General features: G+C 39.9%; 1 protein-coding gene across 1 annotated transcript; it reads left to right on the forward strand.

The window, feature by feature from the left end:
• Positions 1 to 155: 155 nt before the first annotated feature.
• EFCAB12 (EF-hand calcium binding domain 12) lies at positions 156 to 21,885 on the forward strand. The gene is made up of 10 exons (XM_025163440.2): positions 156 to 945; positions 1,906 to 2,407; positions 4,632 to 4,817; positions 6,448 to 6,601; positions 7,175 to 7,389; positions 8,538 to 8,751; positions 11,758 to 11,899; positions 15,151 to 15,243; positions 17,528 to 17,635; positions 19,340 to 21,885. Exons 1-10 carry the CDS (start codon positions 839 to 841, stop codon positions 19,596 to 19,598), a joined length of 1,980 nt encoding a protein of 659 aa, XP_025019208.1. The 5' UTR covers positions 156 to 838; the 3' UTR covers positions 19,599 to 21,885.
• Positions 21,886 to 21,932: the final 47 nt, after the last annotated feature.

Genomic DNA, 21,932 nt, shown 5'->3' on the forward strand with positions numbered 1-21,932 from the left:
TCATTTATCATTTCAGCCATCTTTATCCTAAAACAAGGCATTTAGCTTAATGGTTTGGCAGTAACCAGGAAAAGCTTACTTTAAGTAAGATACGAGATTCATGGTAAATCTTGATCACACAGTGTGTCAAGTTGTATAGTATTGTACCAACCGACCACTGTGGCTTGTAAATTATGATTTAAGACAACAGAAAGCTACCCCTTGTCACTGGAACTTAAACCATGGTTTGGACGAACCTTGGTTAGCGCGATATCCATACGCACCCTGTAAATGACTATTTGGTAAGATCAAGATGCACACGTCATGAATGGAGGGTCGTCAACGCAGGACGCTAGTATTGACTCCGTTACTGCTGTGCTGCTGTTAATGCCTCGCCCCAGCCCTAAAAGGGAGGCAAGCGGGCGCCACAGCAGGACCGCCGCCTGCAGCCGAGGCGGGAATGGCCGGCACAAAATTGACACGGGCGACGTCCTCCTGCTTTGCGACACAACGTTCGACCCCCTCCCGCTGCGCCAATCAGCTGCCAGCGAGCACGCCTGTTGCCTTGGCGCCCGCCAAAACCCGACGTTGCCTTGTGCTCTAATGGTGGTGCGTACGCCAGAGCGGGGCATCCCTGTTAGGTCCTTTCGCCTCGCGGCTGGGAGAGAAAGGGAGTGCTTCAGCGCTGGAGAAGGGAAAAAGGGTTCTTCCCTCCCAGCTTCTTCTATTGCGATTCCACATTTGCAGAGAAGGGAGGGCTCTTCCTGCCTTCTGCAGAGCCGACTAGGCAGCGTTTTTTTCTGGTCCGAAGACGCCGACGGAGAAGTTTCTGCGCTAGGACGTTGCAGTGTCGAACACAATGGACCAGTTTATCTGGTTATCGCAAAGTACAGAAAACCGGAGTGAAATCACACAGACCAGTTGGACATCACGACCTTGTTTCCAGTCCATTTCTTCAATTACCTGGTTTGTAGAATGCAGCAAGGAGCTCCGGGGTTGCGTAGCATAGCGCTCTCTTTAGAAAATAGGCCCTCGGGGAGATTTTCTTTGGTTTTCTGGGGAGTAACATGTAGGGCTGCAGAAATCGGAACGGTCGCTAGATGATAGCAAAGAGTTAGACTTCTGCCTCTGCTTGTTGGCATTGGAGAGTAGCCCTAGATTCTGAATAGGTTTAAGAGCCAGGACATTTCTGTAGGAAGCCACCTTACCTCAAGTCCACCGGTAATATTTGGCACAGCAGCGCTCCCCAACCAGATGCACCCTGTACGTGGGAGACTTGGAATTTCAGACCCTGCCAAACAAGATTGGAAGCATTCTGTTAGCCACAGCCCATACGCTTGGACCCATCAAGTTCAATGCAAGAGCAGGAACTTCCCAGAGGCTTCTGTCCCAGTCCTGGATTCTACCTGGGCTCTTTTAAATGCAACCTGTTTGGCACACCTAAGCTGTGTCCCTTTCTCACTTGATCTTTGGGAGAAATATGCAAAAACATCGCTTTTGCATTCTGGCCTCATTTTTACCTAAGACAGCGTTTCTCAACCTTGGCAGCTTGAAGATGTGTGGACTTCAACTTCCAGAATTCCCCAGCCAGCCATGCTGGCTGCGGAATTCTGGGAGTTGAAGTCCACACATCTTCAAGCTGCCAAGGTTGAGAAACACTGACCTAAGAAATGAAAGCTGCCTTCTGATAGATAGATTTTATTCTATCTCTATAATTTCTGAAAAATTCCATATCTGGAAAGGTCTGCAATATCTTGCTGAAAGCTTAGGTTGATTATATTATTTTTTCTATCTCCAAGAAAAAATAACATTTCCAAAAATTAATATTGCCAGATCTACAGTTAGGTATTTTTATTTTAAAAAAGAATGATGGATGGATGAGTGGTCTTACTGATTTTGACTGTATTACAAATTCCTTCTTTTCAGTGAAAGTGACTCCGCCTCTAATGAAGACTCACTTAAAGAATGCCCCTTAGATGGGATTTTAAGTCATTGCTTTAAACAGTACAAATTCAGAAATGCATATCCACATTTTTCCCTTAAATTGAAATCAAATAGATTTGGCCCACCTAAATCTAGACGGCGTATTCTTATTGCGCCACCCATGAGCGGGGTGGCTCCGAGCAGTCGCAAGCCTCAGCCACCTGTTCCCAGTGTTGTGGAGCAGGTTCAGGATTTGAAAGCATCTCCAGAGGCCCAGGACAGCATTTCCACTGAGGAGAGTGACCTGCTAATGTTGGGAGCCTGGATTGAGAAGAGAAAGCAACTGCATAATCTGTTGGACAACTGTGTAAATCTTGAGGAATGGTTGACTGAAAAGAAGTCTATCACTCAGCAGGAAGAAAGCATCCTGAGAAAAATGAAAGAAAAAAGGGAAGAGGAGAAGGCTAAAATTCAAGCCGACTTGCTGGCTCTCCACAGTGTTAAGGTAAGCCTTGTAGGAAGTCATGGTATCATGGTATCATGGTACAGAACCTATGACTTGACCCTCCAGATGTTTCTAAACTGCATTTGCAAGCAGGCCCATCCAGTAGGAAGAATTATGTAAGTTGTTCTTCAACACGATCTGGAAGTCTAGAGGTTCTCCACTTGTGGATTAGATCTTGGGACTATAATGAGTCAATTAAATGAGTTCGGTTAAGAAGTCAGTTAAAAGTCCTTGTATCCATGATGTTCATGAGGTGACTTTGAGCCAGCTGCACAACCAGTCTCTTTCTCGGCCCAACCTACCTCTGAGGGCTGCAGTAAAGATAAGGCAAGAACATGGAGTGCCTTGAGCTCTTTAGAGGAAGGACAGGATAAAAATCCAATACGTAGTTGATTACAGTGTCCCAGAAACTCAAATCCTTTGGATTGTCAACATGCCTGAAAATTAAACCTCACTTCTCAGTCATGCTTCACACCAGGCGGAGCAATAAATCTTGGTACTATGGGCACTCAATTCTGAATTTGCTTATAGCAGCAGCTGCACAGACATGGCTACATAAATTACTTTATTGCAGACAAGAAAGAAGTCATATATGCAGAGAATATCTGTCTATTGCAGAATCCAGGGATCAAGCCCTATATATCTGCCTATTCCTGAGTTTAAAGCCTTTTCCTCATGCTTTTTTTGAGTCAACAGACTGGAACATTCTGTTCCTGGTCTTGACAGAGAATATACTGTATTTATACAGACTTGGTGTTTATATAATGATTCTATCTGGCCTGAAAATTACTGGATCCTGTCTTGCCAGTTTCTGTGCTTATGCTCATACATGTAGGTACATTATGTGTTACATATCTTCAGGCTCACAGATTCCAGGGAGTTGTTTTTTGGGGGGGGGGGGTTGGAGTGGGGGTGCTAGAACTTTGAGATCCACTGAATGAAGCCTGAAACAAAAATAATAGAATTAATCTTAAAAAATGATTGAAGTTGGACATTATTTTTCAGTATCAGAATGAACTCACATTTTCTCCTTGCACATATATAACAGCACTACTGGTAATGTTCTCAGAGCATCAGTATAATATGGGATGAGGCTTCTTTTTTGTTATTACTATAATTAAACAATTTGTTTAAGAACTCATTCACATACCTCAATTTTTCAACTCTCTTGCAGGGGCTTAAGATATATATAAATTTTTTTTACTGTTGCCTCTTAGACTCGGGAGTTGCACATTTTCATTCAGCTCTTTGTTTCAATCAGATGCAACGATTGTTAAAAGAACTGAAGCATTGCTCACTTCCATTTTTCAGGATACTTAAATCAGGCTTCTCCAGTCTGGTTTTCTCCAGACACGTAGGTCTACAGTTAGGAATTCTGGAAACTGCAGTCTGGAGCGCCTCTTGAAGGCACCAGTTTGGAATGGCTTGCTTAAGGAGATGAAATTTGGAAACACACACTGCCACTTGAAAGCATAGTTTCCCTCTGCAGTTCGGCCACTTGAGTTCCAAATTAGTGCTGAACTAAAATAGAGCAGTGGCCCAAAGGATTAAAATTTTGAATAAGGGAACACTTCATGTGTCTTCATCAGCAGCACAGCTGGGCCAGACCTGCCCCATAGGTAGTTAACTAATTGGAGAATCTTCTAGAATACAGATGGGGGTCGTACTGTGAAGGTTACACAATACAGATAGACTTGTTTTTTTCATATACACCTAGAGACAGAAATTGTTCAGTCATGGTGCATTATTGTGAGATACAGATTTAGTTAAATCTCCACCTAGAATCTGCCTCAATCAGACATAATCATAGCTGGATTATGGCAAAAGATGCTTGTAACACAGGTAATCAGTGGCACTTTGTAGCCTTGCATGTTGTGCAAACCCAGCCCATGTGGTTAGTTTAGTGTTCAGTGTGTCAAAAACTCAGAAAATTAGATGTATTGTGTACATTATAATTTAATTAACTTTGGATTGGTAAGTTTGACCTGTGAATGTAAAAAAGAAGCCTGAAGAGTGAGGTAAAAATAGGACATATGTCAGACCAGTTGTCTGGTTTTGTTTTGGTTTGGTTTTTTTGCCTTCAGTAATATGTTCACCAGTCTGCTTGTGTTTTGCAATACAACTGATTGTTGATTGACTGAAGAACTAACCAAGCCTTTGCATTTCTTCTTCATCAAAACAAAGTTGAGTACAATCCTTGAAAATGTTGGATGTCTTTCTGCAGATGGTACCAAAGAGTGAATCACTGAAAACCGCACCTCTGATTCAGGCTCCATATCCTACATCTATTATTACACTACAAAATCTTCTGCACAAGCAAAAACTCAAGCTTATGGATCTCTTCAAAAAAGCTGACAGGAGCAGGACAATGAAGTTCAAAAGAGTGGACTTCCTTAGAATTATCCAAGAGGTAGGTAGAGAAATCTTATAGTCCCTAGTTGTTGTTTATTTGGCGCCTTTGAGTCACCGTTGACTCCTGGCAACTGCGTGGACAAGTCCCTGAAGTTTTCTTGGCAAGATTTGGAAATGACTTACCATTGCCTGCTTCCTAGGGCTGAGAGAGGGTGACTGGCCCAAGCTCACCCAGCTGGCTTCATGCCTAAGGCAGGACTAGAACTCGCCGTCTCCCGGTTTCTAGCTTAGTGCCTTAACCACTACATCAAACTGGCTCTCATAGTCCCTAGTTAGATAAGTGCAAATGTAGGGATTCTTTCTTGATGCCTTAATAGGGGAAAATTGCACATTGGGGCAGTAGGCACTTTTATTTGGTCATTCTTCTTCATTGACAATATTTTTCTATTCCATAGATAGTGAAGTTGGCTAAGGATAAATGTAAAGGCTTAGTTCTCAAATTGAGCTAAGCCAAAATGTGGGATCTGAGGGAAGGGGGCATTTTGGCTTAGTATGTCGAATGCTATCCATTGTGATTTATTCAAATGTGCTAAGCTAGTTGTGGGAAGCCTGTAGGACACATACAACCCCCAGCCTTCATTTTGCATTCCCCAGTGCAATTCCAGGTCATGTTGCCAAAATATAACAGTAAAGCCACCAATTTTCAGCTGTGTAATTTTTTTTTGTGGGGGGGTGCCATTTCAGAAGCTTAAAAGTTTCATATAAGGCTTAATACTGGCCTTCAGAGAACAATTTAAACATTTTAAAATGTGACTGCATGGTTGTTTAACTGTAGTTCATTGAATAAATCACTTAGTTTGGTTTGCATAATGTTCATAGTTTACAAATACAATAAAGGGCTTCACATACATGGAAAACCTAAAATGTTCTATTTTGCAGATTGATATTAGATAAATATAGAGTCATTTTCTATGACTAGAGGATTTTATTATTTAATTATTAATCTTGTAAAGTTTGTTCCTGAATTGGCTCCCTGCAGTATGATAGATTAAGAGCAAAATAAATACATGAGGACAGTAAAGTCTGATGAAAAAATAGAAGTTGAAATCTTAATTCTTGGGATCCTTAACCAAACCTTCAATGTAACATTTCAGCTTCTTGTGATCTATGGTTAATAAAAGATACTTGATTATTCATTCATTCATTAAAACAAATACTTATACACCCTAATTCTTTAGAAGCATGTTATATGAAAGTAGCTTTCCATTCACGTATCCTTACCTGAATGAGGGTATCTGTGGGTGCAAATATAGTATGTGCATGGGAGTCTTAGTAAAAAGTAACAATTCCAGCTACTTCATAGTACTTTTTAGTTAAGGGAATCACATGAGCATTACCAGTTTGTAACATGCTGACATTCAAGGTGTACTTGTATTGTAATCAATGGACTGTATGATTTCTCAAAAAAGACTGCACGTTCTGTTTCCATACACATATTGCTCATTAAATCAGGGCCTGTGCACATAGTAATAGTTGCAACTAGGCCATGGTCTGTACACATCTTGCTACACTGAGAAGATACCAATGTACGGAACTGTTATTTTTGAAACAGCTTTCTCCCCTTGGATTTTTATCACCATCTCAAATCCCAGACCTGATTGCAATTTTTATTCTCTGTTTGTTTCCAGACCAAGGTGCCTATCAGTAAAAGTGACTTAGAAGAAATCGTTGTCTATCTCACTGTTTCAAAGAAAGGGCATATTATAACTGCTGCTGATTTGGCTGAATGTCAGAGAATATGGATGGATAATGTAAGGGAGAACTGGAAACAGCCAAAGCAAGGTAATAAGGAACCAAATCAATACAAATGATTGAATAGTTTTCGGTCCCTGATATCTTTAACCTTGTAGATCTAATTTACATAAATGGTATCATAAAGAAATATCTAAGGTTTTTTGAAATTAGTTGGAAATTCTGGAGTTGTAATCCCAACATATGTCAAGGATATCAAGTTGGGAAATACTTAAATAGCTTAAGACAAATTGACATTCCAGTCAGTAACATAATGCTATAGGATTGGCTGTAGCTCGGTAATTTAATCTATACAAGAAAATAAGCAACATTCATATACATATGAATACATATATCATTAGTTATTTTGTTTATTTTAATAGATACCTAAAAACAATGGAGATTAGTAATTATTGTGAATTCCAGTTGAAAATCACTGTAAAACAGTACATTTTTCTAATTTCTAAGGAACTATTTCCTGAACTAAGAGTAGAAGCCAGCATGATAAAACAGCTCAGTAGGTTCTTGGGTGGGGATGAGGCGGTTAGTGAGAAAGAAATATTGATGGCCTCATAATCTGGTGTCTGTTTTCTTCCCTTCCTCATTTTAATAATGATGCTGAAGAGCCATTACCTGTGGTAAAAATTGCATCCACCATTGCAAAAGGAGATGTATTTCCTCATACCAAGCCCAGTGCATCTTCTCATGTTTCTTGTCAACCTAAGTCAAACCATTTGCAAGTTCCTCCTGTCAGCACTGAACCAGATCGCATGCAGCTAACTTATAACCAAATGGAAATAGTTGGGAAGCGATACAAGGAAATGAGACGACGGTTCAAGGTACTGTATTTTTGTGGCGTGACTCTACCCTCGAGTCATTTCCTTTGGATCATGGGAACTGACTACAGGCTGGCTGCGTAAAGTAAGAATGAATTCTAGATAGAAGGCTGTTCCAAGAGGGCTTATAGTATCTTTGGGTAAATCACTAGGCGTTTAAGCAAATGAAATCTAGGGGAAAGAAACAGCAACAGAGAAGAGTAAAAAATAGAAGTTTAAAAGTAAAAGCCCAAGGAGAGCAAAATTCACTGACGTGTCTGCCAAAATAATTCCCTTTCAATATCCACTTAAAAGCAGGCAATAGAAGCCGCTATATCTCTCTGGAAGAGCCCAGCAGAATTGCTGGTTAATCCTGTGCTAGATGGGTAGCGCCCTCCCTGGATCCTGGACAGCAGCTTTCCTATTTCCATCCAGTTTCAATCATGCAAGGGTTTCAGGAAGCAGAAAGTGCATTTCCCCACTGCTGAGTTAAAACTGTTCTAGCCATTCTTGTGTTGGTTAAAAACTATACCCTTAGCAACCTGCTGTCCCTGTTGCCAGTCCCTATCCTGTCTATTGCCACTGTTCCCCAATGCTAACAGTCACCTGACTTTCCTCCAAGATAATGGGCGATCTAGCCTAAGAGATGCTACACATCTTGAAGCTGTACTTGGAAGGTGTTGGGATAATGGGAAAAGTACACCTTTAACAATAGACACCTGTTTGGTGTAAGATGGGGACATGGCAGGTGCAAATAGGAAAAACCCATTGAGTACCAATTTCATCCAAGCTAAAATACTTGTTTGTGATAGTGGGCATGCCCTCTAAAGTTTCCCTTAGCAGTAAGGCAGAAGTTTTATAAGTTGGAATTTGACTTTGACGTTGAGAATTGATTGCTAGAGCGGTTGCTGGAAAGTTGCTATTATTGCTATATACTAAGTGTCCCCGTTCAGTGGGGTCCTGCCACATCTGAACAGCAACGTTTTTCAGTCCATTTTCAGTAAGCATCTGCACAGAGAGCTGAGTTCTTCCTCCTGGTGAGAAAGGAACTGTCTGTGTCCTTTTATTTTTGCTGGAAACACCTTCTCACCATGTTACAGCTTCAGCAGTACAAGCAAATATATTGCACAACAGTATTGTTTTATAACAGAAACATTGTCTTATTTTTGCAGAGGAAAACCAATCCCTTAGCCTTTGCGGAACAATGTCGACTGGTGAGGTCTGGAGACCGAGTTGTGGACGGTCACTGCTTTCCAACCACCTTAGAGGGCGAAATGGGAGAATTGGTGGACCAGCATCGATTGGCTTGCCACTATGTCTACACTCAGTGTCTCAAGCTTTGCAAAAAATATGGGATTCCAATTTCAGAAAAAGCACTGAAAAGGGGTATGGTAAAACCAGGGAATTGGAAGGAGGGCCTTATAAAACAGCGCAGTCCAAATTCTACTTTGTGTTCCATCTGTATAGACACAGGATGGAAGACACTAGCAGACAAAAATCAAAATGCTTAAGTGGAAGACTATTTTGTATTTCAAAATTTGGGAAAACTAGGTCTGGTAGTGTGGTGATAGTGTCTAGAAATCAAGCCCCATTAAATTTCATGACACTTCTAAATAAAGATGCTAAAGACTGTGTTGTATAGTTCGGTGCAGGACTGTGAATTTAAATAAAAATAATTTTTTAGCCCTTATGCTTTCAAAGGCAGGCTTCAGGGCACGGGCACTGCCTAATAGTCCAACATCTGAGAAAAACCAAGATGAAATGTTATTCTCCTATAAGGTTGCATAAACAACATCCACCTAAATAGAGGAAAAGGCTTGTTAACTGAAAGGATGCTGATAAGAAAATCTAGAGAAATTCTGCATTTCTTTAGATTTCTGCAGCTCAATCTTGGCTTGTGCATAACACTATACCAAGATTTGCTTGGTTGTCTTATCTCAAACACTGAACTGAAGCTGCTGTCTCAGGTTCATTTCTTTAGTAAGTTCCAATTAGTAACCCCACTTCCCAGCTTTCATATAAAAAAGAATAAATGCGTAATCCATGCTGCAGATTGTCAGTTATACATAGACATTATTCTGCTCCATCATTTTTGGAGAATCTTCTGACATTCGATGTGCTAACTGGTGAAATCATGGATAAAATTTACAGTTTATAAGTGATGATATCTATAAAGATAGGTTTAGAATGACCCATTGATCTGCAGGATGATCTTCCTGGGCCATCATGAACCCAGCTGCTGGTCTGTTGTTCAGAAGCAGTGATTGCTGCTGTTGGCAAACAACTGCATAACTCAAAATTCTAGTGTAGCTGTAACCATAGGTTATACAACTGTGTAGGAGAATAAGGCTTAATCTCTCCTCTTTTTCTTTTTTTTTTTTATAGTAATTTTGTTAAAAATTACAATTACAACAATAAAAACTAATATAAACAAAAAGAAAAAATAGAAGGTGCAGAAAAGAAAAGAAAGAAAAAAATAGAAAAGAAAGAAAAAAATAAGAGTATAGTAAAGAAGAGAAATATATAAAGAAGTGACTTCCCCCTTCATCACAACAAGTATAAACAATTTTAGTAACCTATCACCTTCTCTTAAAATATAACAAATGATCTCTTCTTCCCATATCCCATCTCTTATCTATAAATAAATCCTTAAAGCCTTGTCACTTCAGTCCTGATGTCAGCAAAATCCATTAAGGATTACCAGAGATGATAACATAATCTATTTTAACCTTGATCAAAGAAACCAACTTTATATTCCTTTCACTTCTAACAGTCTTGATCTTTAGTCCCTCCAAATGTCATAGAGCTTGATTTCTTTTTTTTTTTTTTGTCCTTTCTCACAAAATTATTCAAAGCCTTAACAAGCCTCTTTTGTAAATCCAATACAGGAAAATTATCCAGGTCACTCTCTTGATTTGTTATTTGTATATCTCTTTTAATTATTAAGACATCAGCCAGTTTCTTTTGTATGTCCAGTGCAATGTCTTTTTCCATATCATTCTTGTAGCCTATCATTTTTAAATCCACTTTCAGATCAGTCTCAGTCTTGTCAGGTAAAACTTGTTCTTCTTCCATCACATCTTTTAAACACAATCTTAAGATTAACTTCTGGATCCTTTGTTCAAAAATATTCTTCAATATGTCCAATGTTAAAATCTTTTGCTTCATTCTGTATTTGTAAGATGAGTTTAAATGTTCTTCTCCTTTAATTGTAATCTTTAGTTGCTTCTAGTTCCCTCTAATGTCCATTTTTTAAAGTCTTTATCTTACTATTTTTTAAAATAATTCAAAAGCATTTTCCCATGGGAAGGATTTTTTATAATTAATTCCAAAATCTTATTTCAAATTTATCTGGACCCTTAGTCCATTTATAATTTTCTAAAATCAAAGATTTAATCACCCTTTTGCTGTTTATTTAAAAAAAAAATGTTTTTTTAACTCCTTAAACTTCTTTCTCTGAGGATTTTTTTTTAGATTTTTTATCCCGCCTTAATTATTTTTATAAATAACTCAAGGTGATGAACATACCTAATACTCCTTCTTCCTCCTATTTTCCCCACAACAACAACCCTGTGAGGTGAGTTGGGCTGTGAGAGAATGACTGGCCCAAAGCCATCCATAGGCTTTCATTCCTAAAGTGGGACTAGAACTCACAGTCCCCTGGTTTCTAGCCTGATTCCTTAACCACTAGCCCAAGCTGGCTGGGGAATTCTGGGAATTGAAGACCACACATCTTAAAGTTGCTGGTGTTGAAAAACACTGTTCTAAACATACACCTGAAATAAGTCCCATTGAAGTACATGGTAGTTTTTTGAGTAAACATCTACAGATGTACTGTATAGTTTGTATGCATTGATGATCAGGCAGAAGAGAGAGGCATGTGGATGGGACAATATGAGAAACAAGAGGATGTTTTTTTTCAAATTTTGAGAATTGTAGGAGTTGTTGTAGCCATAAGGAAGTAGCTCTCTGCAGCTGACTGATTTATTTCTTTCTAGACCCTAGTTAAGATAAATTGGACAGGGCTTATCTGCCAGTTTTTGCTTCCTTCCAAGGTAGCAGGCTATTCAGGCTGTACTCAGCAGATGTATCTTTCCTTAGCTTCCTTATTATCAGTAGTTTGCAAGTTCCTGGTAAAAGGAGTTGCGGCAACCTGATTTCTGTTTCTTACATACCATTGTCTTGCTCATCTGCAGAACTGATGGGCTTGTTCAATCAGTAAACCTGGTGTATAATTGTGAGTGAATGCAGCCTGTGACACAAAACAGTCAGCTGTCTGAGCCTTTCCAGTACCATTTGGATGTCTGAAGTCCTGCATGGATACAAATTCCACAGCCTGTGTGGGATGTTACAGTCAATCTTTTTTTAAAACAAAGCACTCTGTACCATTAGGTCTGCTCTACCCAGGAGACAGGCTCCTGAGACTCGGAAAGGACTTTCGGAAGTTGAGGCAGCCAGGCGGTCCTAGTAACACTGCTTCTGTTATCCCGAGGGAATCATCTGATGGGGGAAGCTCTTCCAAGGTTAAGAAAAGGTTTGTTTAATTTATCATGTATTACACAGGCACACACAGATAAACAAATATAATCAGCTTACAAGTCCACACAAATGTTGGTCTAGCATATCACTGTTAAAACCAGAGTTAGTTTTTTTCACCTGCTATTTTGAATAGCAGAAATATACCCATGGATTATTCTCCTGTTTCAGTAATTATTTTCCAGTTGGGTACATATATGTAGGCAAACAAATATGCTTATTGTGGACCAGTCAGTAGCTAATTTCTTGATAATCTAAAATTAAGGTATCACAGGTATATTTGGTATACATCATACCACAAAGAACATTCTATATTGGCATAATTTAGTAGGATACAGAGCTAGAAGATTGATGGTGTTGGCTTTTACAGGTAGTCCTCACTTAATGACCACAATTGGGACCAGAATTTAGGTCACTAAGTGATGCAGTCGTTAAGCAAATCATCACATGACTGGACCCAATTTTACAACAATTTTGTGGTGTCGTTAAGCAAACCACCATATTCATTAAGTGAATCACGTGGTAGCTAAGTGAATCATGTGGTCGTTAAGTGAATCATATGGTTCCCCATTGATTTTCCTTGCCGGAAGCTGGCTGGGAAGGTCACAAATGACGATCACGTGACCCCGGGACACTGCAACCATTGTAAGTGCAGGCTGGTTGCCAAGTGCCCATATTGCAATCACATGATTGTGGGGGTGCTGCAATGATTGTAACTTTGGGTGCTGGTCATGAATCACTTTTTAGTGCTGTCGTAACTTCAAACAGTCACTAAAGGAAGGGTCATTAAGCAAGGACTAGTTGTGAGCTCCCACTGTAATAGCAAACCAATTGCAATTTTCTTTCTTTAGCTTCTCTTCTTCATGTTAATGCTTTATTTTTTGTTTTAAAAACACCAACTCCTTAATTATTTAAGTTTCATAAGAAACCTGACAAAGGATAAATGCCTATGAAGGTAGGTATACAAAACCTGAGGTGTCATGTAGCCCCTCCAAAGCTTTGAATGTGGTTCTCAGAAACCTCCAAAACTTGCCGCATAATTATAATTGTTAATGGGACAGAAGGGGAACATACCCTTTTCAAAAGCCAAATGTAGCCTTCAGGCCAAAAAAAGGTATGCACCCTCACTGGCAGACAGCACAAATCAAACAACACGAGTGCTCCTGGTGTTACAACTCCCAGTAACCTTTCCCAATTTGGACAGTGGTAAAAGATGCTGGGAAGTATAGTCCAGCAATATCCTGAGGACTTCATCTACCCCACTTGTGTAAGATAACTGCTTCTCTTCTTAGCCACTGCAATGGCTTAAATGGCTTAAAAACTCGGCAGAAGGGATGCTAATTTATTTATGTACCCATCATAACTTGCTGGACTGTTGGCACTTCCTAGCAAACATATTAATATCATAAAACATCCACTGTAAAAATAGATAATAAGTCAACACCACTATAAAATAACACTAAGAACCACCAACCTCACGTTGGCATCGTCTGTCACCATAGGCCCTCTGAACCAATTGATCCTTCACAACTTTCAGAAGGCCAGTCTGATGTCATCTGGGTAGCACTTCCATAACATAGGCCCAGCCACCAAAAGATAGCACCTGCAACTCTTGGCCTTCCTCACATGGCAATAGCGGGGACCTCAAGCAGTTTCTCCCAGGATGCATGGATCAGCTGTGTCAGTTCTGGCTAGAGAAGGTAGTCCTGTTGATACCTCAGTCCCAAGCCATATGGGGCTTTACACATTAAAATCATATTTTGAATAGCACCCAGAAGCAATAGAAAGCCAGTGCAGGGCCTGAAGCACCAGCATAACATCCATATGGCAACAAGTGTCAGCGAACAACGAGATTGCTATATTCTGGATTAAATGAAGCTTAGGTGAGGGGACTCTAAAAACAGCCTGGAGACAGACTGAGCAGCTCAGGGAGGGAACCTCTCATGCAGGAGGGCAGCCAGTATATCAACAGGACTCCCCAGTTTGTCCCTGTAGCCCATTCACACTCTACCATCTCAGGAGCAGAGTCCTTGATGGCAGACAAGGTGTTTCTAAAGACCAATGCCATTCCTCTCTGGCCTTGTCTAAGATACTGACTAAGCCCAAGGGGGCATTGTTGACATCCTAATCTAACCAGGTCTTGGCAATACATGTCATGTCCATATGTGCACCCACTACCAAGTCATGGATAAACGAGGTCTTCCTGCATATGGACCTGACATTTACCATCAGCAGCTTCAGGCCAAGCTCATCAGCGATCTGACCCCGCAGAGCCAGTATGAGGTAACCAGATTAGAACTGAGGACCAAAGTTTTTAATGGTTGTTCCAGTGCCCCCTGCAGTCGATTTACCACAACTGAGATACACCTGCCAATTCCAAGTTCCCAACACATTCACGCTTAATTGGTTATTTCTTCAACTTCCATTAATCATCCCCTGATCCAGCTATTTTTCTAGTAAGGACCCTTTTGCCTGGGATCAAGACTGGCTTAATCCTAACAGATGCATCTGCTCTTTCCCTCAGGAATTGAAGGTTCACATCCCCTCAGTGCCCTAACTGTGGCATGAGAAAGCTTTCATGGATGGAGGTTGTGGTAATAATGATAACTAAATAAACCATAATGTTCAGAGGCAGAGTTCTTCTGAAAACAGTATAGTGGGAACAAATTGGGATCGGCTGTTGCCTGTCATGCCTTGTGTGTATGTTTCCCCACGGACATGTAATGCTGGATTAGATGCGCTTAGCAAAACACACAGTGCATTCATCTGTTTGCCTGCATGTGATGATAAATTCTCATAACATGGAATATGCTCTGCTGTTGCTAATTTTTTTGAAAAAGGGCTGTACATTCATATGTATGCATTTTTAAAATGCTGGTTCAACATCTTTTTGCTTTTTCTTATCTGGTCTATTATAGTATAAATGTTAGCGACACACAAATAGGTGATCCCCGCCACAGCTTTCTTGAACATGCTGTAGTGCAGTGTTTCTCAACCTTGGCCACTTTAAGGTGTGTGGATTTCAACTCCCAGAGTTCCCATGGCTGGCCGGGGAATTCTGGGAGTTGAAGTCCACACATCTGAAAGTGGCTGAGGTTGAGAAACGCTGCTGTAGTGCCTTCATCCCCATTAATATTTAACAATTCTGGGATTTATAGTCCAACACATCTAAAAAACATCCGCTTGGGGAGGGCTGGCATGATCTTTCTCTCTCGATTCCTTTTCACCATTTTTGTTTGTTTCTTCTAGAAAGCCAGAACAAGAGGCCACTAAGAAAGAAGTCAAAAAGCAGCCTCTGACCTGCCGCTGGGAGTCGTTTAAGGAATTTAAGCAACTGATGAGGTATGTGTTCAATAGGTTAAATAAGGAAATGGAGTATTATCTGAAAAGCTCTTGGAATGATAGAGCTTTATTATCAACAAGCACTGTTATTTCCCTTCCATATTAAATTTGACTTAGCCATTCTACAAAAACTGATTTCTGTCTTCCCTTGGTAAAAACAATTATACTTTCCTTGGACTTCTGCTTGCTTGCCACATAACATGGTCTTTGTTGTAAATCATTCTATTATCTTGTATAATCCTGCATGCTATTGGTAGAAGTATTTTGCCACAGAAATAAGAGAGACATCCATCCATCTTCTTATGGAACATTTCTGTGCCATGAGGTCAGCAAAATTTCTGCAGTATGATTGATCTGAGTATTGTTTCAGTGGAACAGACACAGAGTTAGGAATGCACTCTGGTATTACAGAGTTACCCTAAAATTTTGTTCTCAATTTTCAAGGGTTCTATGCCAATGGAGTTGGTGTAGATTATGGAGCAAGTCGCCGTGTTGGCAAGCTTTTGGGAATATTTTACTGGGAATTTCAGAAAAATTCCAAGAAATTTACTTGAAATTTACTTCTGGATTAATAACCTCAAATGCAGGGTGGTGAATGGTATGAGGTAGAAAACTGAATAAAATGCGTTCTATGTAATTTATTTGTAGAATATGCAAATGTGCCATAACTGATTCTGTGGGATGTAGATATTTAGATGCTATCAAAGGGCTTTAGAAATCTGGGAATGAATCTGAATATGAATGTACAGATCTCAAGTTTAAACCCTTTTCACTTTACAGTGTGATTTGTGGTTGGCGGCCCACAGAGCTACAGCAAAAATTCCTGTCTCCTTTCTCCAGCTTTAATTTACAAAGGAAATTTGGGATTATTTCAGCATTGGGCTGCCCAGCCACTTGTGATCATGGCTATAACAGTGTAAAAAAGAAAACAGTATAAGAAGCTAGAGGGAATCTTATTTTGATGCTGATCTACCAGACACCTTGACAGTCCAGCATACAAAGGTGTCTTTCTGCAGATCTTCTCCTACAGATGGAGACGAAATTAGGGATAGTTTCTGCTGTGGGGATATTCAGCTCTAAACTCAGATTTGAGGAGGAGAGCAAATAATTGACTAACTTTGTGTCAAGAAACATCAGAGCCCACAGGCAACATGTACCCTCCAGGAGCTCCTTTATGGCCCCCAGAAACCCCCTGGTAGGATGGACTAAAGTTTTCAGCCTATTTTTGTGTTTTGGAGGTTTTAGAGCAGTGTTTTTCAAACTTGGCTACTTTAAGATGTGTGAATTTCAACTCCCAGAATTCCCCAGCCAGCATGTTGGGAGTGGGGGACATGCTGGTTTGGTGAATTCTGAGAGTTGAAATTTACACATCTGATAGTTGCCAGGTTTGAAAAAAACTGTTTTAGAGCATCTAAATTATCCATTTCATCTATTAAAAACTCCTAACACCTTAAATATTTGGCTTATTCTTCCATGTGAAAGACACTACTCTTCCAGTCTTAGAGAAGGTGGGGAGATCTCCTTTGTCTGAGCTAGACTCACCAGACCCATTGAGATGAAAAGTGTAGGCATTACAATTTAAAAACAAAGGCCCAGTTCTCACAGTACAGTCCACCGAACCAGATATATAAAATGGGTTGAGTGGCTTTGTATAAGTTTAAGTGTCCCCACAATCCCAGGTGGAGTTAGTTTAAGTTTGTGCATGACTTAGTTAAATGTAATCCTTGGTGATTAATCAACAGGGTCCATTGACTCTTTCTTAGTCTTTCCACAACATACAGTATGAAAACTCCTCATTGTCACCATTCAATGTGATAGAGCTAGTATCAGGACTGACCTGAGCTCATAGTGCTTCTACTCAAAGTCTATTTGTGCTAAAATTCTTTTTTAGTAACCTAATTTGGGGAAAGAGGTGGGAAAACTTTATAGTTTTGCCATTGTTAAATAATTAGGAACCCACTGCAAGTTACTTGGAAGTCTGTCATTGATCCTAATCAATTTTCTTCCCTCCTCTATTTTTGAGGGTTTGTTTCCATCACTAGCAGACACTGGCAGTGATAGTTTAGCAGAGACTTTATGTTGACAGCAGAGGCTATTGCTCTAGCCCAGTGTTCCTCAACCTCAGCAACTTTAAGATGTGTGGACCTCGACTCCCAGAATTCCCATGCAGCATGTTACACTCAATCAGTATGGCATTACTTTTTTGCCATCCAGCTTTGCAGCATCAGCTTTTTTTATATACTGTTTGATAGCTTCTAAATTTGAAATGCATTATACTTTACAGTAAATACTCCCAAAGAATACTTCCTCCACCGGAGATTTGGAATGAGAAATTTCTTGATGACAGCTTGCTTGAGCGTCCAGATGTGCTTGCAAAACAATATGTGGAAAGGTATGGCACCACATTTCTTTTGTTGAACTTGGCATTAAAAATCTATACCTATCCAGAAACTGGCACAGAGATTATTAGAAACTCTTGATTCTTCTTTTTCATGTGATACTTAACTTTCTTCCTGTTTTCCTGTTCATTCCTGTTTTTTAAACTCTTTCTTCCTTCCTCCACCCCCAGCTTGCTTCTAATCTCATTTCTTTCAACTCCCTTCCCTTCTCCTCTTAAATAATATTTTTAAACAAAAGATTATGAGCCTGAGGACTTCAGCATTATGTTCTGTTTTTTAATATCACATAGGCCATAGCGGGCAATGCTAAGAATCAAGTATGTAATGCCTGCTTGCACACTCTGCAATCCTCTTACAGTGGGCGAGGGGATTCTAGACTTGTTTCCTCTGCCCCCCCCAATGTTGTGGTATTTGAGGTGGGTTCTAAGAGGCAGAATAGCTGTCCTTAGCGTCACAGGGCACTATAGTGCCATATCAAAACCATGAACATCCAAAAAGGCCTATTTCCCCCTCCCTTTTAAGGCAACTGTTTTGCCCTTAAACCACCCCCCAAATAAACAGAAAAAGCTCCATTCAATTTTTTATGACTACTAGCTGTTGATAAGTTTATCTTCTTTGTCTAATTCCTTCATAAGCCCACAGAGCCAGTTACTTTCACCTCATCTTTAGGATTGAATTTTATAAATCAGCTACAAAGCTCAGTTGAATCTAATTGAGAATCATTTATCTTTCTGAGTTCTAGAGCTTAAGACAGAGAAGGAGGTAGATTTTTTTTTCATACTGTAGTCATTTATGAAATAATATATTTGAATGACATACAGACAGTAATTAAATCTGATTTATTGAACCTAGACTTTCTCAACCTAGATGCCTTTGAACTCCCAGAATTCTCAGCAATGGCTATGCTGGCAGGAGAATTCTGGGAAATGATGTCTATACCTCTGGATAATGCCCAGATTTGGGAAAGTTTATTTAAACCTAATAAGAATCACACACATCAAAAATATTTTCTAAAGAAATTCAAATCCAGCACCCAAATAGATGTAAGGTAGTAAAAGCAAATGTAAATCTGTGTTTACATTCCACTAGAAGTTGGGCCTCTTGCCTAATCAATCCACACACGCAAAGAATTGCTATTGTTCACTTATAATTCATAAAAGGAAAGTATTTTTGTTGCTTTCGTTGGTGTGTATTTTTTTAAATTAAAACATAGCTGGCTTTAAAATGTACTTATATTATCTTTTCAAGCAGTTTCTGCTTCAGCAATCGTATTTCTCACGATACATAACAAGTGCAGATGCAAGTGAGCTCCAGCGGGAGGCAGCCCTTCAGATTAACTGGGCCCGAGCCTTTTAGCTTGCCCCGAAGTTTTAGGTTACCTTATTTTTATTTTGACTTAGGGTTTGTTCTCATTAGGTTGACAGTAGTAAAATGTCAGTTCCCCTTTAATGTTTTCATTCGTGCACATATAGGAATTTCATATTAATTGCATGAACATAACATATTAAACTTAAGCTATGGTTTGCAAGCCACAATGGCTGAGCTGGCACATCAGGCTCATTTGAAATCAAATGAACCACATTGTAGCTTATGTCCAAACCCTAACGTTTTCTCTTTTGGCAACATGACAAATCTTCATTTTATTAGATCTTGTTTTTCCTGTATCTTGTTTTCATGATCATATTATTTCTTTGCAGAGAACTGAGGAGAATGTTTGCCTTTTTGAATCCCTTGACCAACCCCAATAGTTTCTGGCCAGGACATCTTCTTGATAAGCTGCGCCTGTGTCTACCTGAATCAAGACAGGATAGAAGTGAAGTTCTGTTCAGCCGCGTTTCTCAGACACGCCCGATCTATCCTGGTATTTATAATCCTCACCACAACTGGCCAGTCACCAGCGAGAGATACGTGACCTTTGGGGATCCAGAATCTCGCAAGCATTACTATTATATTTGATGGTATTTTTGAAGAACTTGACCAGTAGCTCAGCTCCATTGAGCTAGTAGTTTAAGCAAAACAAGATGATCACACATAGAGAAAGAAGTCATGATTACATATATATGACAAAATTATGATTTGCTGAAAGGGGCTTTCAAACAATCAATTAGTATATACTTTAAGCACGTTGTGTGAATTGCTGAACTACGGATTTTCAATGAAAGGTTTGAAAATCTGTTTTATGGAAGTACAGGAGCGGCTTTGCTTCTAATCCCTCTTTAAAAGCATGAAGAGGCACAGAAGACAGGGAATATGCAAACTCTTCAATGGGTGGGAAATTGGTCACCTTCTAAAATGTGGGATTTCAGTTCCCATTAGCTTTGACAGTCAAACATGCTCTTCCAATTTGGTTGCACACTCCCCACTGCTATTGCAGGAGATGAGTAGATACTGTTATAATAATAGTGCTGAGAAGGTTCAGGAAAAGGCAAGAGCTGTGTGGTAGAAGACATATTTTGTTTGCAGAATGTCCCAATTCCAAATCCTGGCATCTTCAGGGAAAAGAGCTATGCTGGATCAAGCCACAGGACTCTGGCTAAGCATTCTGTTTTCTGTGTGATCAGCAAGATGCATCTGGAAAGCTCTGTCTGAGCTGCCCTGGAAATTCCCTTGTTTATAATCTTCCTACACTGCAGATAGGTTTATAAACCTGTGTCATATTCCGCCCTCCCTTTATTTTTTCCTAAAATGAACAGCTCCAGACGTAACCTTTCCTGATGGAGATGGAAGATGGTCAGTTTTTGTCTCATCCTGTAGTACCTACATATACTGTAGAAATGGAAATCCTATACAGTGTAAAATGCTTTTTTGATCCAAATGGCTGAAGAGCTTCTGCATATTGTTATACACAAAATTGTTTTGGGTACATTTAAGGTACAACTCTGTACTCCCCGAACAGGGTAGAAAGATCAGTCTTGCACTACCAGGATCACTCCTGAACAATCCAGGCATAAGACCAACATCTAACTTTAACCCAACTTACTTTCATTAAAGAGATTATTGTGTTCCCTGTTGATATTCATAGTGACCCTGTTATCACAGCACACTTAACAAAATCAAACACAAATCCAGTCAAATCTTCATATAGGTGGTTCTAGCTGCACACAATTCCACATACTGATTAAAAGCTTCCATTTGGAGTATTACAGAGTCCCTTCCAAGAAGCATCTGGTATCTTTTTGGCCCTTGCACTAGGAGACGACTAACTTTATAACATCAATAGCCCCATTTGTGCTGGACAGGTAAACAGCAGCAGGCCTGGCTTGGCTGCTACAGCCAATGTTGGGGAGATTTAATAGAAGGTCTTTTCGCCGCTCTTTTCCTCTAGCTCTTTTTCTTGGAAGACTAGGTGGGCAAAATGAAGTGATTGAATGGATTTGGGTTTTCTTACAGTCCACTTTAACCCTATGCAGTATGAAGGCCACTTGAATCTAATTATGGTATGAACAAGCCCTGGCAGTGTCTTAATTCTGTCATGTCTCCCATGATGTTGCCTTCATCTTGTTCTCAGCCTATGAATAAGAGTCACTTAAGTCATTAAGGCTGTTCTGTTTTTAAAGTAGTGTAAAATTTTATGTACTTTGCCAGCTGCTTGGTTAGTGGTATGGCCTAGTGTCTTTTGGCTACTTCAGACTAGGGTGTGTACAGCCCTTTCCCTCAGTTCCTGGGCACTCCTCTGCCACAATTCTCCCCCACCCCCCACCCCTTCTAAGTGAAAAGAGCTAGGCACAGCTGCTGGTGCCACTGCCTAGCAGCTCCCTACAGTACACTGGACAATTGTGGGGTTTTGAAATTCTCAAAACCAGCCTCCCCAAAAAGCTGAACATCGGGCTGAATGAGCTCCCCAGTGAAGCAGAAGAACAGCTCTCTTAAAATCCAGCAACTTGCTTTTGATAGCTGGTTTAATGTTCAAAGTGCTAAACCCAATTTCAAAACAAGCCTGCTAAACAGATGATCGTGAGGGTGAGGAAGCTGTGTCGTAAAATGCAAGAACTGGTATAAAGGTTGAGATGGGAACAGTAGTAGTTCCCAGGTTAGAGGTGACCATTACATAAACGTACCACCAATATCCAACTTCAAGGCTGCCAAGCACTGTGCCAAGCACCTGTTAATAGAGAAGAGCAGGAGGAAAAAGCTTTGAGTTAAAACCTTTGGGAATATAGAAAAGTCAACTTTGCACTGCAGAGAGCTATCAACAGTTGTGTGTGGCTTCAATCTTGTCTGCAATAAACATTCTACTGTAATCTACCTGAGATATGATGTGAGTCTTCTGTTAAGTCAAGCTGAGAATTT

Source organism: Python bivittatus, unplaced genomic scaffold (assembly GCF_059951505.1).
Source record: "Python bivittatus isolate LINGU-HERP-01145 unplaced genomic scaffold, Pbiv_v1 ctg000080_np1212, whole genome shotgun sequence".
NCBI classification, from domain to species: domain Eukaryota; kingdom Metazoa; phylum Chordata; class Lepidosauria; order Squamata; family Pythonidae; genus Python; species Python bivittatus.

Excerpts from the sequence above, each read along its gene's own strand:
- EFCAB12 (XM_025163440.2), top strand. The coding sequence starts at position 839 with ATGGACCAGTTTATCTGGTTATCGCAAAGTACAGAAAACCGGAGTGAA. Across the intron at positions 4,818-6,447 it reads TCCTTAGAATTATCCAAGAG|ACCAAGGTGCCTATCAGTAA; the intron begins GTAGGTAGAGAA and ends GTTTGTTTCCAG. Across the intron at positions 17,636-19,339 it reads GCAAAACAATATGTGGAAAG|AGAACTGAGGAGAATGTTTG; the intron begins GTATGGCACCAC and ends ATTTCTTTGCAG.